Source organism: Falco cherrug, chromosome 6 (assembly GCF_023634085.1).
Source record: "Falco cherrug isolate bFalChe1 chromosome 6, bFalChe1.pri, whole genome shotgun sequence".
NCBI classification, from domain to species: domain Eukaryota; kingdom Metazoa; phylum Chordata; class Aves; order Falconiformes; family Falconidae; genus Falco; species Falco cherrug.
Window position 1 is genome coordinate 65,485,524 of NC_073702.1, and position 15,069 is coordinate 65,500,592.

Sequence of the window (15,069 nt, forward strand, 5' to 3'; positions counted from 1 at the left end):
TCCACATGTAGTAAGTTAATGTGGAGGATAACACTACTGTCAATTCATTCTAAAAATTTTCACCCCCAAAGTCAAGTAAAGACTGTTAAATTAAATTGTATAGCAGGTCACTTTTCCTGGTGCATGTCCACCTAATGAAAGTTGGATTTGAGTGCATCTCCCTCTCAAAGATCTGTGCAGATGAGCTGAGCTCCAACTGCTCTATATGCTTTTTCTCCAATTTTCTTAGCCCTTGATTCAATTTATAGCATATTTAGTAAGTGAATGAGTTTTAAATTAGTGTCTGAGGCTTAATAGTTCAGTGGGAAAACCATGGTACTGCATAATTTGTATTTTGTATGTAAAAAGAGGGATCTGGACAAAATGTCATTTGCTAAATAATGTGCAGGTCTTCTTGAGACTCAGCAGCAGATTCGCTGCTTGATGTAGCTGGGTGATTCACATCTTCCCTAATGGGCTGCCTGGGGCTCCCTGGTTCTACACACTGCATTGAAAGCAGCTTCTGAGTCCTCTTAAAATGATTGCTCTAACATTTACATCTTCTCTTTGTTTACCTGTAGTAGTTAAGCTACATATATTCTCTATCCAAAAGGTGTTTGAGCTGGTTTGAATTTTTTTAAACCAGTATTTCAGAAAATGTGAATTTCTTGTGTTGGGGTCAAGCCCAAAGGAGAGTAGTTTCTGTTCTGCTGAAGTAGGTAGTCTCTCGTTTAGCCACTATTAAACCTTCAGTGACCAGTCAGAAGTTTTCAGCTTCTTTAGGAACTGAATTGCACAAATCTTTATCTGAACAGAATTTTCAACACACACACACCAGTTAATTACTTTTAACTGGAATCTTCTGACTTAGTTATTCACTTGATATTGTCATTCTTTCTTCCCTGAACTTTTCAAATCTCTGGGTAAGATTTTGAGCACTGAAAGGGAATTGTGGGCAGCAAAGTCCATTGATTTGTATATAATTTCCCATAGTCATTCAGTTCTGCGAGGAGTCACAGCTGTGGCATTCGAGAGTTCATGGTCATAAGAGTTCATAGAGTTGTCAGGATGACATTCTTCAGAAAGTGTTGAGAGAGCAACCTTTTGCAAGGAATATATTTTATTTATTTATTTACCACCTTTAGGAGAGCAGTATCTTTTGGCCTAGAACCTTGTCGTAAATTGTATGTTAGAGTGAGTTTAAAAGAACAAAAAAATCCAGCAACATTTTTTTTTTCTTCAGGTAAGGTAAAATGAAATGTAGTCTTTAATACCTTTTGAAATGTAAAAATAGCTACTGTCTCTCAGTACACTGATGTGCTCCATACCTGACGTTTACTACAAATTGAGGATTGCAGTTTAATAAGAGGCTTAACAGGATATAAAATGTTATTTTATATATGTGTACTACTGATGTGTTCTTTTATTTAATTTGTAGTTCAGCCCCAAAGAAACGTAAGTTATTGTATATTAATTAGAGTGCAATTTAAATACCTTTTTTCCCCAGTTTGTTGTTGACTGCAAAAAAAAGATGGACTGGCATCTCTTTTTCAAAACTAAATGTTCAAAAGGGTCATAGTTTAACCTTCAGACAGAGATAATTTTTAATTATACAGAAAATACTGTGGTGTGCTGGAAGTTAGACTGGCTGATATAATTCATCCAATCCAAACAACAGACACAGTAAAGATAAGCTGACATTTGTTCACATTGTGGTATGAATGTTCAACTTAAATTTTGAGATGTTCACAATTTAAGGAAATTATTTAAGACTCCATTTTCCATTCATTGCAGTAAACGCAAGTGATGTAGCAGATGGACTTGTAGGAAAATGTATCCATGTGAAATTTAGGATCTTGGGCTGTATGAAGGTTCTGGTGCTAGTTAGGAATTAGGCAACTGGAAGCTTCAATTTGTCAGCATCAAATCAAATGCCTGCAGCCTTTCCAACTCCTCCTCCTGTGTCTTGTCTCTTCTCAGACCTGAATTCATGCATCCAACTTGTTTGACCTGTCCTCTTGCAGTGCCAGTTTGTCAGCCAGCCAAAGCTAAATGGCTGGATGACCAGCCGGGTTTTCACATATTCTTTCCCCTGAGGTGGCAAGTCATGGAGGGCTTCTGTTCCGTAGCCAGCTGGCAAGCTAAACAAATGGCTTTGTAAGCCAAACCATGCACAGCCCAGGACTACGTTGTGCTTGCAACATGGGATTTACCTGATCCCTGTATGCAGGCAAGTTATATCGGTGTCATGATTCTCAGTATTTTGTGCGCCTCGTCCTTTCATTTCCTTAGTGATGTTGTCTTAATGTAGTCAGTTGTTTTGAACAATGCCATGCTTTTCAGTGAATGCTGGTCATTGGATATCAGCGCAGAAAATGCTGATAGCTGTTTGAAATTCTGCAGTGGATGTTTTATATAAAGACTGTTGCTATGTAGCTTAGTTTTAGAAGAGAAAGTAATCTACATTTATTGTTGGGGATTGATTGATTATCCTCAGGTGTGTTACCCCCTTGTACATTTTTACAAAATTTAAACAAGAAGATGGAGATGATGAATTAGACCAGCTGTATTTGCTCACTGAAGAGAGTAAGGAATGCTAATGAAGAGTTTACAGAGCAATGTATGTCTTAATACTGTGGTGCTACATACTCTGTGAGCATTCTAATATTAGAACAAAGAAATGTATTTATTTATTGGAATAAATTAATTTATTTCCTTCAGAATGTACACAGGTTCAAAGACAAGTACACTACCTTTTCTTTCGTTGGCCTAGTCTCCAATAAGTTTCAGACAGTTTAAAGACTTGCAGGATTGCCAAGCAACTCTGAACAAGTATGTTCAGTGAGATTTGTAAAACCAATAACCCAAAGAAAAAACGCTGAAGTGTAAAAGAACCTAAGACTAGGGTTTTAGGTAAGGTAAACCCCAGTTCTTCTAATTGGAACTTCTGCCACAAATTACAACCTGTACTTGACAGGTACAAAATATATATGGTTATTTATGAGTTAAAAAATACCTGCAGAAATTGAGACTCCTAGCTGACATTCATATATTATAATATTTCTTTCACACACTTAAAAAGGCTTCTAAGCAGCTAATTAAAGGTATTAAAAAGAACAAAAGACACTGTAATAAAATAGAACCTAAGGCTAAAAAGGAGGAAACTTCTCCAGGAACACACAACCTTGCCAACTATAGTAAACCTCAAAAGCCAAACTGAAAATCAAATAAATCCCATCTTTAGCCTCAGAAAGGATGCTGCCAAAACGCTTAGATAAGAAGATAGAACATTCCGGGAATTACAAGCCCTCTGGAAAAAATCCTGCTTTCTGCCCCTTTGTGATCATACCATAGAAATCCAGCTCTGTGTATGTGTACATACATATGTGTGTGTACACTTGTATGTGTTACAGGAACCAGAGTAAAATGCAGTCTTCTAAAAAATTGTTCCCGAAGGCCCTAGGGATACAGGAAAGGGGCGGGGGGTGGGGGGGTGTCCTCTCATTTTGAGTAAAGGGGCACTACTATCAACCTGTTTGTATAAAATAAACGTAACTATTTATAGATAAAATGCATGTGCTGAAAATACCCTCTTTGCTAGTATGTCTTAAAACTGTTTTCAGTATTGTTTGAGATTAAATTTTAAAAAAAGCCCAAACCAATGAAAAGGTCTGCTGCTCTATCTAGTGAGAGTCTAAGGTTGGCTGCAAGGTTAGTCTTGAGACACACCTGGGCTTCACAGATGTAGTAACTGAAGATCAAGGAGGGAGAAAAATATAAGACGTAATGGGTACAATGTTTCTAGAATTAAAAGTGCAAGTTTCATCAGTTTTGGTCACTTTTCCATTAATCTTTTTTCTAAATTTTAGCGATTGTGAAATAGAAAAATATATAGGGGCTTTAATAGCCGTAAGTCAGTATATTTCAAGTCACTGTTTAATCTACTGCATTCACCTAGCACCGTGTCCCTTTGAAACACATATAAAGATAATTAATTATTCCTAACTACTGTGCTTAAACACTCAAGGTGTCTCACCTGAATTAAACAGAGAAGTCTCATCTCAATTCAACAGTCTGATTAAAAAACATTTGACTAGTTTCATGTGTTGGAACATAGTATCACCTCCCATTAAAACTCACTGACATCAGTAGCATAAGCTTGAATGATTTGCTGGTTTGGCATCTCAGTGGGCCTTCAGTGGGAACTGCTGCCTGCATGCAAGGAAGGCAGAGTTTGGCTTGCTGATAGTATAAAGGTGAACTCTATACCTCAAGACAGAGAGTAATTTCTTAGTACCAAAAGGATTGTGAAATGGAGTTGGTAAATGGTATCGGGTACTTCTGAACTACAGAGTGGTATTTTATAGCTGCAGTAAACAAGTTGCTGAACAACTTTGGAGGGGCAGAATTCTGATATCTATCCAGGTGGACAAAAATTTCCTGGTGAAGCTAAGCAGAGGATAATGTGCTAGAACATCACAAGCATGTTTTGCACAGTCTGACAATATCTTGCTGTGGCAGTAGTGCTATATGAAATTATATTTGCTGTAAAATGCGTAAGATACTAGAGGTAATGCTTAGTATTTATATTCTAACCACCATTAAGCAATTCCAGATCAGTCCCAGTAAACTTTGGTGGGTTTTTTAAACGGTAATACCCCCTTTCAGTGTCACTGCAGGACATTACAATGAGGAAAGCTTTCCGGAGTTCCACAATTCAAGATCAACAGCTATTTGACCGCAAAACTCTGCCTATTCCTTTGCAAGAAACTTATGATATTTGTGAACAGCCTCCTCCGCTTAACATTCTCACCCCTTACAGGTTAGTAAAACAAAATTAATCAAAACAAATTTCTAGCTTACTTTATGCAATAGAGATGCTGTATCCAGGCATCTTGCTCATGTTGAGTAGCACTTGAGTATTTAAGGAGCCAGACTATAAAACTGTGAAGCTGCTGAAGGAACGCAGGCAGCAGAAGACATTGTAAACATTAAAACTACTCCACTTGACTCAGATTTTACCCCAGTGTAACAATGGTTAAGAAAAAGCTATTTTTATTATCTGTGTTTATTAAACTGTATAATGCTCTTGAATGTTAAGTGAAGAAAATAAGCAGTTAAGTATGTAGAAGGAAAGATCTCTAATGGAAATGAATGTTGTTTGCTGCCCCAAAGTCAGTTTGAATCATAGTTGAACACGAGCAGCCACACAAATGTGTTCACTATTTTAAGTGCAATATTTGAGTCACTGGAATGGGATTTATGCTATTGCAGCTTGTGTTAGAGTTACTTTCCTAGAACCAGACCTTGAATACAAGGAAAGATAGTAAAGAATGATGGCACAGGAGGTCAATGTTCATCTTTTTAACGTTCAGTAAAATATTGCAGGGTCTGAGATACTAGGTATTCTTTGTTATGCCTTTCCTTTGCCTTAAATGTTTGGATTCATGTGTTGTCAGATAAATAGTATGCCTGATCTGTGTCATTGTATTTCAGGGATGATGGAAAAGAGGGTCTGAAGTTTTATACCAATCCTTCATACTTCTTTGATCTGTGGAAGGAAAAAATGCTGCAGGACACCGAGGACAAAAGAAAAGAGAAGAGGAAGCAGAAGGTATGTATGTTAGCTTTACATAGCTTCTGGTTGTTTTTTCCTGGAAAGGGTTTACTTGCAGTTATGGTACTTTTTTTGGTTATGCAATTAATAACAATCCAAACTTTACAGAGTCATCTTCATTCAACTAAAGCTACCGGTATTCATTCAATTCCATTAACTTTAACAAATAAATATAAAAATAATAATAACAACAACAACAATAATAGTAAAATAATACAAAAGGGCCTAGAGGTTTCATGCTGTCTTAATGAAACTAACAGCAGGATTGCCAAAACTTGTAAGTCTTCTAGCAATGACTCAAAAAGGAGAAAAAAGGAGGAATACAGCAAGAATAAAGAATCTCACTGAAAAGCATTTTTATAATACAAAATTCTAACAATCTCACAGGTGAAAAAGCTTGAATGACATTCTAATGGATATGTTTACTCTAAACCAAAAAGAAATCAGTAGGAATAGAGCACTTGTTTATATTTTCTTAAAATAAAACATTTCTGCAAAGGTAATGCTACTTTTTTGTTTCATTGTTATTCTTTGTATTTCATACACAGAGACAGTAAATACAAGTGTCAGATTCATAATTTCATTTCAGACTTTGAATAAAAAGCTACTTACACAGTTATTTTTCTCTGTATTATTCAGCTAATTATCCACTAGACTGAAGTTTCTGCCTCTAACAAATCATTTTGGTTTACATATTGTCTTTAATACTGAAAGTAAATTTTTCTTGTACTTGAATTGGGATTGGTTTTCATTATTTTGTGGCTGATGTTTAAATGCAGCTAATTAAAAAACACTGTCTTAGTTGTCAGTTTTGTTTGCACAACTCTCCTACAGCAGAAAAATCTAGATCGCCCTCATGAACCAGAAAAAGTGCCAAGGGCACCTCATGACAGACGGAGAGAGTGGCAGAAGTTAGCCCAAGGTCCAGAGCTCGCAGAAGATGATGCTAACCTCTTACATAAGCACATTGAAGTTGCTAATGGCCCAGCTTCACATTTTGAATCAAGGTTCCTTTTTATTTTTTCTATGCTTTATTAGGTACAGATACTCATAGTGAACATGCTTAAGAAATGGTAAATGATGAGATGCTACTGCTGTTATTGAAATGCACTGGAAATCATTGATTTAGCTCAACAAAAACTCAATTTTAAAATACTTAGTGTGTCCTTAAAGGAGTAGTTATTATCTTGTTATTTTTAAGTGTAGCGTGCACCTTTGGAACTCATTGTATCCTTGTGGATGTGTTGTTGTCTGCATCTGGAAGATGGTGTAGCGTCACTGCTGCAAGCTTGCACCCAGGTGTGTCACTATATTCCCGTCTTGACCTACAAAATCCCTATTATTCCAGTCTCTTGAGTTTTCTTAAGCAGACACAGCCAAGACTAGATGATGGGTGTGATGTGAATAAACATCCACTTGGAACTCAAATGAGAACACTGAGCTTCTCTTTACTCTTGAGCAAATCCAAGATTTGATTGACATTTCTGGTTATAGTCTATTACAAAATCCAACCTGTTGGATTTTCGTTTCACAGCACGTATTTGCTGGTGGCTAAAAGTAGCATTTCACATGGTATGCATCTGCTGTGTTTACGCTTCTGGTGCTTGTGCAAAACCAAGTCTGTTTTACCAGCCAAGAAACATCTGATAGGAAAGAGGCTTGACAAGCAGTATTGGGAGTTCTGGGGGTATGTTTTGGGGGGGCTTGTGGTTCTTTTAATTAAGAAGTATTCATTGTCCTCCAAAAACTAGTTACATTTTTCCCCTATCCTTTGCTGGCCAAAAGCGTACCATAAGAGAGTGTTTTGTTTAGCTTTGTAAGGCCTTCAAATGAAACTTACCAGTGACAACTCTAGGAGATAATGTTTGCTGTCTGAAAAATGGAAAATGTAGAAAACTTAGCTCAGTTCAGAAAGTAAAAATGGTCTCAGTGCATTTCACTCAGTAGGGTACACCTCAGGTTATGGTGATTAGCATTTTTCTGTGATGCTTTGTAGTATCTTATCTTTGTAGACTGCTGTGACAAGTTGTTGGCAGAAACATCTACTTTCCTGCTGTCCTTCTGTTGTGTTGTACATCACATTCCACATTAGACACTTGTTGAAGGACTGCTTTTATATACAGGCAGGAGTCTGGCCTAAATCTTGATTATCTCAGTACCAGTAATGCAATTATAAATAATGCTGTAGTGCTTGGGAGCACTACATGTGCAGAGCATGTTGTTCAGATACGGAACAGCACCAAGCTTTGGATTAACAGGGTAAGAACTTCACCCCCAAAGAATTTAATAGGCTTAGATGCTACAGTGGTGGCAGTGTGTGGAAATGTAGAGTATTGCTTTACTTGTTGGAAAGTGTTCTGCAAACACACTTCCTCTGAATTCAATAAAGAATTTTTTAAAAAATCTTTCATTGAGTAGTTAATTAAAATTTTCTAAGTGATAAGGTCCTTGAGATGTGTCTAAAGCTGTCATCAACAAGTAAGTTTAATCATCTATCTTTACCGCTACTACTCAAGAGATGTTTAGATTATCTTCCTTATAGCTGTTGTATAGCTACAAAGTATTAGGTCTAAAGTAATGAGGCCTCTGTATATATTGGAATGTAGATCCTCTGACAGCAGTTCAGCTAAATTGTTGTAAGTTCTACCATTCTAACATTGATGGATGTTTCATCAATGTTATAAAAGAATATGGTTGCATATATGTAGAGACTGAGGAGCAGAAAAAATTACTGTCTGATTCATAATACACTGGTATATATGTGTTTCTGATTGTATTGCTGTGTTTACTTAACTCAAAATAATGTGACTAATAAACACTAAGATCACACACATACTACAGAAATTGTCTGGTATACCTATCAAAACCCTTAAACCTTTGAGCTGCTAGAAGCAATGGCCTGGAAAATGGGGTGAATTATTAAAAAGCCATGAAGTACAATATGCAGCATCAGTGCAGAGGAGATACTTGCATTCAGAAATCAAACTGAAGTATAGGACTGTAGCTGAGGGCACTAATACTTTTACTAAAGGTTAAATTGGATCATTTTTTGCCATTTTCCTACAGATCTCAAGCATATGTGGACCATATGGATGGATCATACTCACTTTCTGCATTACCCTATAGCCAGATGTCTGAGCTTCTGAACAGAGCCGAGGAGCGAGTGTTGGTCAGACCACATGAACCACCACCGCCACCTCCAATGCATGGAGCAGGAGATGTGAAACCTGTGCCTCCTTGTGTTAGGTACAAAGTAGTCACGCCACATGCAGGTTTATTGGGGAGTTTTAGTTCCCGCCACCCCTTAATAGTCACTAGTATTATTTCCATGCAAGCCAGGCAGTACACACATCCTAGGGGCTGTGTCAGTCCACAGCCCTGATGTGTCTGCAGCTGCAGGGCCACAAAGGAACCAGAGAGAAAGGGCAGCATCTAAACCTGGTAGGGTACCATTGTGGGGACAGGCCTCACCTTGCCATTAATACTGCGACCGTGTCGCCTTCAGAGTTAAATGACAAGACATGCTAACTGTATGGAAAATGTTTCTGCAAGAGGTGTTAGAATCTCAGGATTGCACTTTGGAATTTCTGAAATTTGGAAATCTGAAATTTGTAAAACTAAGCTGTGTTTCAGCCTACATAAAAGGAAGAATATATCGCAGTAAGACAGTCAGCTGTCAAAACTACATATTCATCACATTTGCTAAATTGCGAGTGGGTTTTTCTGTTTCTTCCCCCAAGTTTTTTAATTTTTTATTTCTCTGTGCCTTTCCAGAACTGGATATATACTTAGAGTATTTTCTAAAGAAAAGCTCTGGTTGTCACTGCCCTGTTGTTTTATATGCAAAATCTTACTTTATGGTCAGGTACATACAATTTGGAATAGAGGACAGTTCATTCAGACACAGTTATTACATCAGCAAGACTCTTGTAAAGACTTGTCTTTTTATGTTCAGGAGATCATACACAGAAATGCCTAACTCTTTAGATCAATTTTCCACAACAGCTGAAAGAAATCCTCTGGTGGTCTTCCAGGAAAATAATTTTACTGTTCCCTTTTGTTTTCTTCAATTCACCTATTTGTTGCAGTGTAATGAGTATCTAGCTTATAAATATACCTCTATGTTCAAAGAATTGATGACCTTTGATATTAGTCTCACTCATGTCATCAAACCACAAATACGTATTTCAAATGTAACTCATCTTCATTGCTTCTACTTGGTTTTGGGTTTAAAGTTCTGTCAATTGAAGCCATTAATGAACTGCTAGTTCCCTTACTTCAGAAAAATAATTTGCATTTACTTAGGGATGGGAGGGGAGAGTTATACTACTATAGGAAACCTTTGATAAAGATGCAGGTTTGTATAAGAGCATGAACTCAGTTAATAGATGAATTTGAGCAGAGGTCTGTTGGAAGACCGATGCATACTCCATACTGAGAATTAGATTTCCTTGTATATGAGGTAGGTATGTCACCATAGTACATAAATGCTCTTTAATGCCTAGCGTTCAGTATTGTTTAGTTGCAGAAGTTAATCTACTACTATTTTTTCCATTCTGCAGCTCTAATAACTTTGTCCTGTTATTGGATCTTTCAGTTCTACTACTGGCTTGGTAGAAAATCGTCCTCAGTCGCCAGCAACAGGCAGAACACCAGTGTTTGTGAGCCCCGCTCCTCCTCCTCCTCCACCACCACCTCTTCCATCTGCCTTGTCAACTTCATCATTAAGAGCTGCAATGACTTCCACCCCACCACCCCCAGTCCCACCTCCACCACCCCCTCCTACAGCTGCTCTGCAAGCCCCAGCTGTGCCACCTCCACCAGCTCCTCTCCAGATAGCTCCTGGAGTCCTACATCCAGCTCCACCTCCAATTGCTCCTCCCCTAGCACAACCCTCACCCCCTGTCACTAGAGCTGCCCAAGTGTGTGAAGCTGTACCTGTTCACCCCGTTCCTCCACAAGCTGAAGTACAGGGACTTCCTCCACCACCCCCACCTCCTCCCTTGCCACCTCCTGGCATTCGACCCTCCTCTCCTGTCACAGTTGCAGCCCTTTCTCACCCTCCTTCTGTTCTGCACCCTCCTCCCACAACCGTTGTCCCTGGCCCTCATGCCCCGCTGATGCCTCCATCTCCACCATCCCAAGTGATTCCTGCTCCTGAACCCAAACGCCATCCTTCAACTCTTCCTGTAATCAGTGATGCTAGAAGCGTTCTGCTGGAAGCAATACGGAAAGGTAATGTTTGGCTGTTACGGGGCAAAAAGAACCGTCTCAGGAACTTCCTAAATACACGTTAGCTTTGAGAGATGGAGTATTTCACATGTGTAAGAAGTTAGAGGAATGTATCTGAAGTCTGTTTCTGCTTTTTATTCTTCATGGCATACGCTTTGCCAAGTAGATTTTTTTCAGTTTGTAATTGCGCTTATCAGTTGTTTAGATTGGATGGCAAAACTGGTTTTCTATGGAAGTTAGATTTTTTTTTATTTTTAAAAAAGTATATGTTTATAGACGATCTGTGGAAGTTGTATCTTCATTTCTGTTTACCTGAAAGCATGGCTATTTCCCATAACCTACAGATTGTGTAGAAGAGAAAAACATTTTTTCACAGGCTGGTAGATAAAAGCAGAGCAGATCAGTTGGCATCATACAACAACATATAAATGACATTCAGAAATCATTGCTCAAGACTTAAAGCTGTTAAGTATCTGATCTTGACATGTCTCCACACAGTACTGGAGCAGTCTTAACTTACAGGGTGCCCCACTGGCAGAGTGCAAGTGAATGGCAGAGGTGCAGGGCAGGGTTCCTCTGACGATCTAGCGAGGAGCTGTACGTACACGCTGTACTCTTCAGCGTACATGCCTATGGCCAGAAAAATCCCCACTGCACTGTGAGTGCTGCTGTTTGACCGTGTGGCATCCTTGAACAGTTAGTACTCAAACCGTTTTGAGAAAGATTACTACATTCTTCTTGGTTTTCCTCTGCACCTACAGCACAGTAAGAATCTGCAGGTACCGTAATACCAGTAGATAGGCTATAATACTAATTCAAAATATTTTTGAAGTATCTATGTGCAGATGAATTGATAATATCACTGAATCTGAAGAAGTATCAACAACAGTTGAGTACAGCAGTGGTGTGTGAACATTAGTAGAGAATGTCAGCAAAAAAACTAATAAAGGAGAGCTGGCTGGTACAATTTAGGTGATTCCTGAAAGCGCTTTTGACCAAGTCTTGCACAATAAACAAAGGCTTTAGTTACCACATCTTAAATTCCACCTAAGGACCTGTGCTCACGTTGCCAGTCAGTTGACAACAGACAGTATTAAGCACAGGATGTAGGTCATATTTAGATTGTGTCAGTCTGTGGTGTCGGTGAGTATGAAACCAAAATATATAACCTCCGTCATGTTTTTAGCTAAATTACTGGATTTAACTTTCTCATACTGTTGGTATGTGTTATTTCTCCTTTGTGTTTGATCTTTAAGTAATACTTTATCCCAAACCAGGTCATTACATGATCAAAACTGGCTTACAAGAGGACCTGTTTTGTTAGGATACTCAAATAGCTGTAACTTTTAATTGAAATCATGAAGAGAAAGTATAGAAAGTGCCTGGAAATACAAATAGGAAAATGGCTTAATCACAGTGGTACTAAAATTGTGGGTGTATTTTTAATGGGAAATCAGAAGCAGGATATTACATTAGAAGGACTGGTGATCTAGTGTGCCATTCCAGTTGTGTCTTTAGAAACTTGAGAGGGAACCTCCGAGTGGGACAGTGTCCTCAGCCTCCATTTTTGCTTGCAAAGCATTTTGTGAATCATGAGCTAAATACTTTGTATAATGATAAAGGAGGAGAGTAATAAGTTTCTGCTTTGATGTTCTTTAGGTATTCAGCTACGCAAGGTTGAAGAGCAACGTGAACAAGAAGCTAAACACGAGCGTATTGAGAATGATGTTGCTACTATACTTTCTCGTCGCATTGCTGTGGAATATAGCGACTCAGAAGATGATTCAGAATTTGATGAAGTGGATTGGTTAGAGTAAAATTATTACCTTGCTGTACACTGCAAAATTGAATGCTAACGTCCATTGTGGTGCTTGTTCTTTGAAAGTTTAATGGTCATTTCTAGTGTTTTTTGTATTCTTTTCTTTACATAATTAATCCATGTTTTTCTACGTTTCAGTTTACAAAAAGCTCCTAGTGCATCTTTGAAACTAAATGTTTTACAGTGGCTTTTCTTACACATCTTTTTTGAAAGAACATACTTTGTTCCAATAGACCACTAAGTATTAAGCATGGGCAGCTGTTGGTAGAGTAGCAGTTTCAATTTTTTGGCATATCTTTACTGTGCACTTTGTGAATTTTAAGTTAATGAAGGCAACTGAGATTGACATTCCAAGGGCAGCTGTATGTACTAATGAGCCTTACTCCACTTCTGATCGTGTTTTAAAACGTTAAACCTAGCTATCAAGATATCACTGCCTCGATTACATCTGTACACTAAAAGTACATATAGTTAGCAGCACTGAACACACTGAAAGGAAAATGGGTATTTGGGGGGTTTATTATTGTTTTATTGTTGTTTTTAAATAATTATGGCCTTATTTGAATGTTTAGAGAGTCCCCTTCCCTTCTTCCCTCCCGGGTACATATTGTGTGGTACTATTTTTGCCTGCATAATAAAAGTTTAATTTTTTTTTTCTTGTGAAATCTTTTGACTTAAACATGCTGTGTAACTTATGTAACTGTTAAAATAACAGTTTGATTTAATAAATGGTTCATTTTAAATGTTCCTGGTTGTTGCTTTTTCAATGAAGGCTGCTTTCACTGGTTACCTGAGGGATCCTTGGATTTCAAAGATGTAGTTTGTGGTCTACAAAGTTACAATAACTATTCTGCGCTTGATCTAATGACCCGTATTAAACAAGAAAACATGTAGCATCAAATGATGTCTATATGCATATCTAAAAAAAAAAAGCTGAAATCTCACTGTTATCCAGTAGTTAAAAAAAATTGAAAACAAAACTGGGAGCTTGTGGCTTATATGATTTAGGATTGTTTTTTTAAAAAAACCTTTACCTTCACTGTATCTTGAGGAGATTAAGCAGTCAAATTTATGGTTAATGAAAGATGACAAAGAACATGGGTGATACTGCAAAGTAATTTTGAAGTGCTGTCTAGCAGCGTACTGCATGTTGCGCAGGGCTTTTTTGTTTCCCTTCTGTGGAATAACTCCTTCAAGTCTGAGCACAGTCAAAATCCTGTTGACAAGGGAAGCGTGAGAGTGTGAAGAGCACACTCTTACCTTGTGAAATCCTTCCTGGAAGATGGAATTGTATAATAGAAGAAAAGAAGTGTTGAAAGTCAGAACGACATTTCTGGAAGTGGAACGTGGAATGTTCTACAGGCTGCAGAACAGTTTACAGGGACAGGTGGTTATTAGCCTACTCTTGGGACTGGGGAAAAAACAGGTACAGACTGGAGCAGGAATACTGTACAGCAACTCTTGCAACTTTACTGTCACCATCTCAGCCTCTGCTATAATTTTGTACGTGGCCTGCTATATTCAAGACTTTTTCCACTACAATAGTAATGCCTTTGCTGTGTTTGTGGGAGAAAAATCATTGTCACTATTTGTGAATCTGCATCTTTATCGGTGTAGTTCTTCTCTATACACTACTCTCTTTGATACTTCTCTTCAAAATAATGCCATCTGGTTTATTCTCCCATTCTTGCTTAGCTTTCAAAGTGCATGTTCTTCTTAATAGCTCATCATAACATTAAAGAAAAGATGTCAGAAGTACCACTGTGTGAATATTTAATGGTGTTTAATCTAGGTGTTTCCTTGGATCTCAGTAATCCTGAATTGCTAAATCTGGCCCAGTAACTGAATGTGAGAGATGTGTTTACACAGCTGGAAAAGACTGAGATTGTCAAGCCAAAGTGCAATATACACCCCTGCAGCTGCCCTTTAAGCAGGGAGCCAGATCTACTGTTAGGCAGCTGAAAGAAGAGTGAGTGCCTAATTGCCACACGTAGGTAGTTCTGCCATTCACAAAATTACTTCTCAACTGATGTTTATACCTGTTCCTTGCTAAATCTCTTAAACTCCTGATTTTCCTGGTGGTTATTATAGACAGCAGCTTACATTGTCACTTAAATGGAGCAGCAGCTTGTCTGTGCCTGGGCTGTGACTGTTCCAGGTAGAGGATCTCATTGCACCATAGGTATGCTCAGAGTGCAAGCAGGCACCTGGGTATAACTTGCCTAAAGCAAGGAGAGAAGTTAGAGGGGGAAAAAAAAAAAAAAAAGAACCACAAACAAAAAACACACCCCAAAAAAACCCAACAGAGGAAAAGAGAAAAAATAAAGTGAAAGAAATGAAAGCAAAAAGGCCCTTACATGACTGCAGTTATCCCACAGTGGACTTGAAGGTATAAAAAATAATCCTTATTGACAAATAGTTG

General features: G+C 38.1%; 1 protein-coding gene across 2 annotated transcripts in view; it reads left to right on the forward strand.

The window, feature by feature from the left end:
• WASF1 (WASP family member 1) overlaps positions 1-13,394 on the forward strand; it is a 99,859-nt gene extending 86,465 nt beyond the window's left edge. The window contains exons 4-9 of one of the 2 annotated variants that reach the window (XM_055714870.1): positions 4,648-4,801; positions 5,476-5,593; positions 6,434-6,603; positions 8,663-8,842; positions 10,194-10,831; positions 12,488-13,394. In XM_055714870.1, the coding sequence (XP_055570845.1) occupies positions 4,648-4,801; positions 5,476-5,593; positions 6,434-6,603; positions 8,663-8,842; positions 10,194-10,831; positions 12,488-12,645 (1,418 nt within the window). In that variant the 3' untranslated portion in view covers positions 12,646-13,394. Of the gene's footprint in view, positions 1-4,647; positions 4,802-5,475; positions 5,594-6,430; positions 6,604-8,662; positions 8,843-10,193; positions 10,832-12,487 lie in introns of both variants that reach the window. The other variant, XM_055714869.1, reaches the window with a different exon arrangement.
• Positions 13,395-15,069: the final 1,675 nt, after the last annotated feature.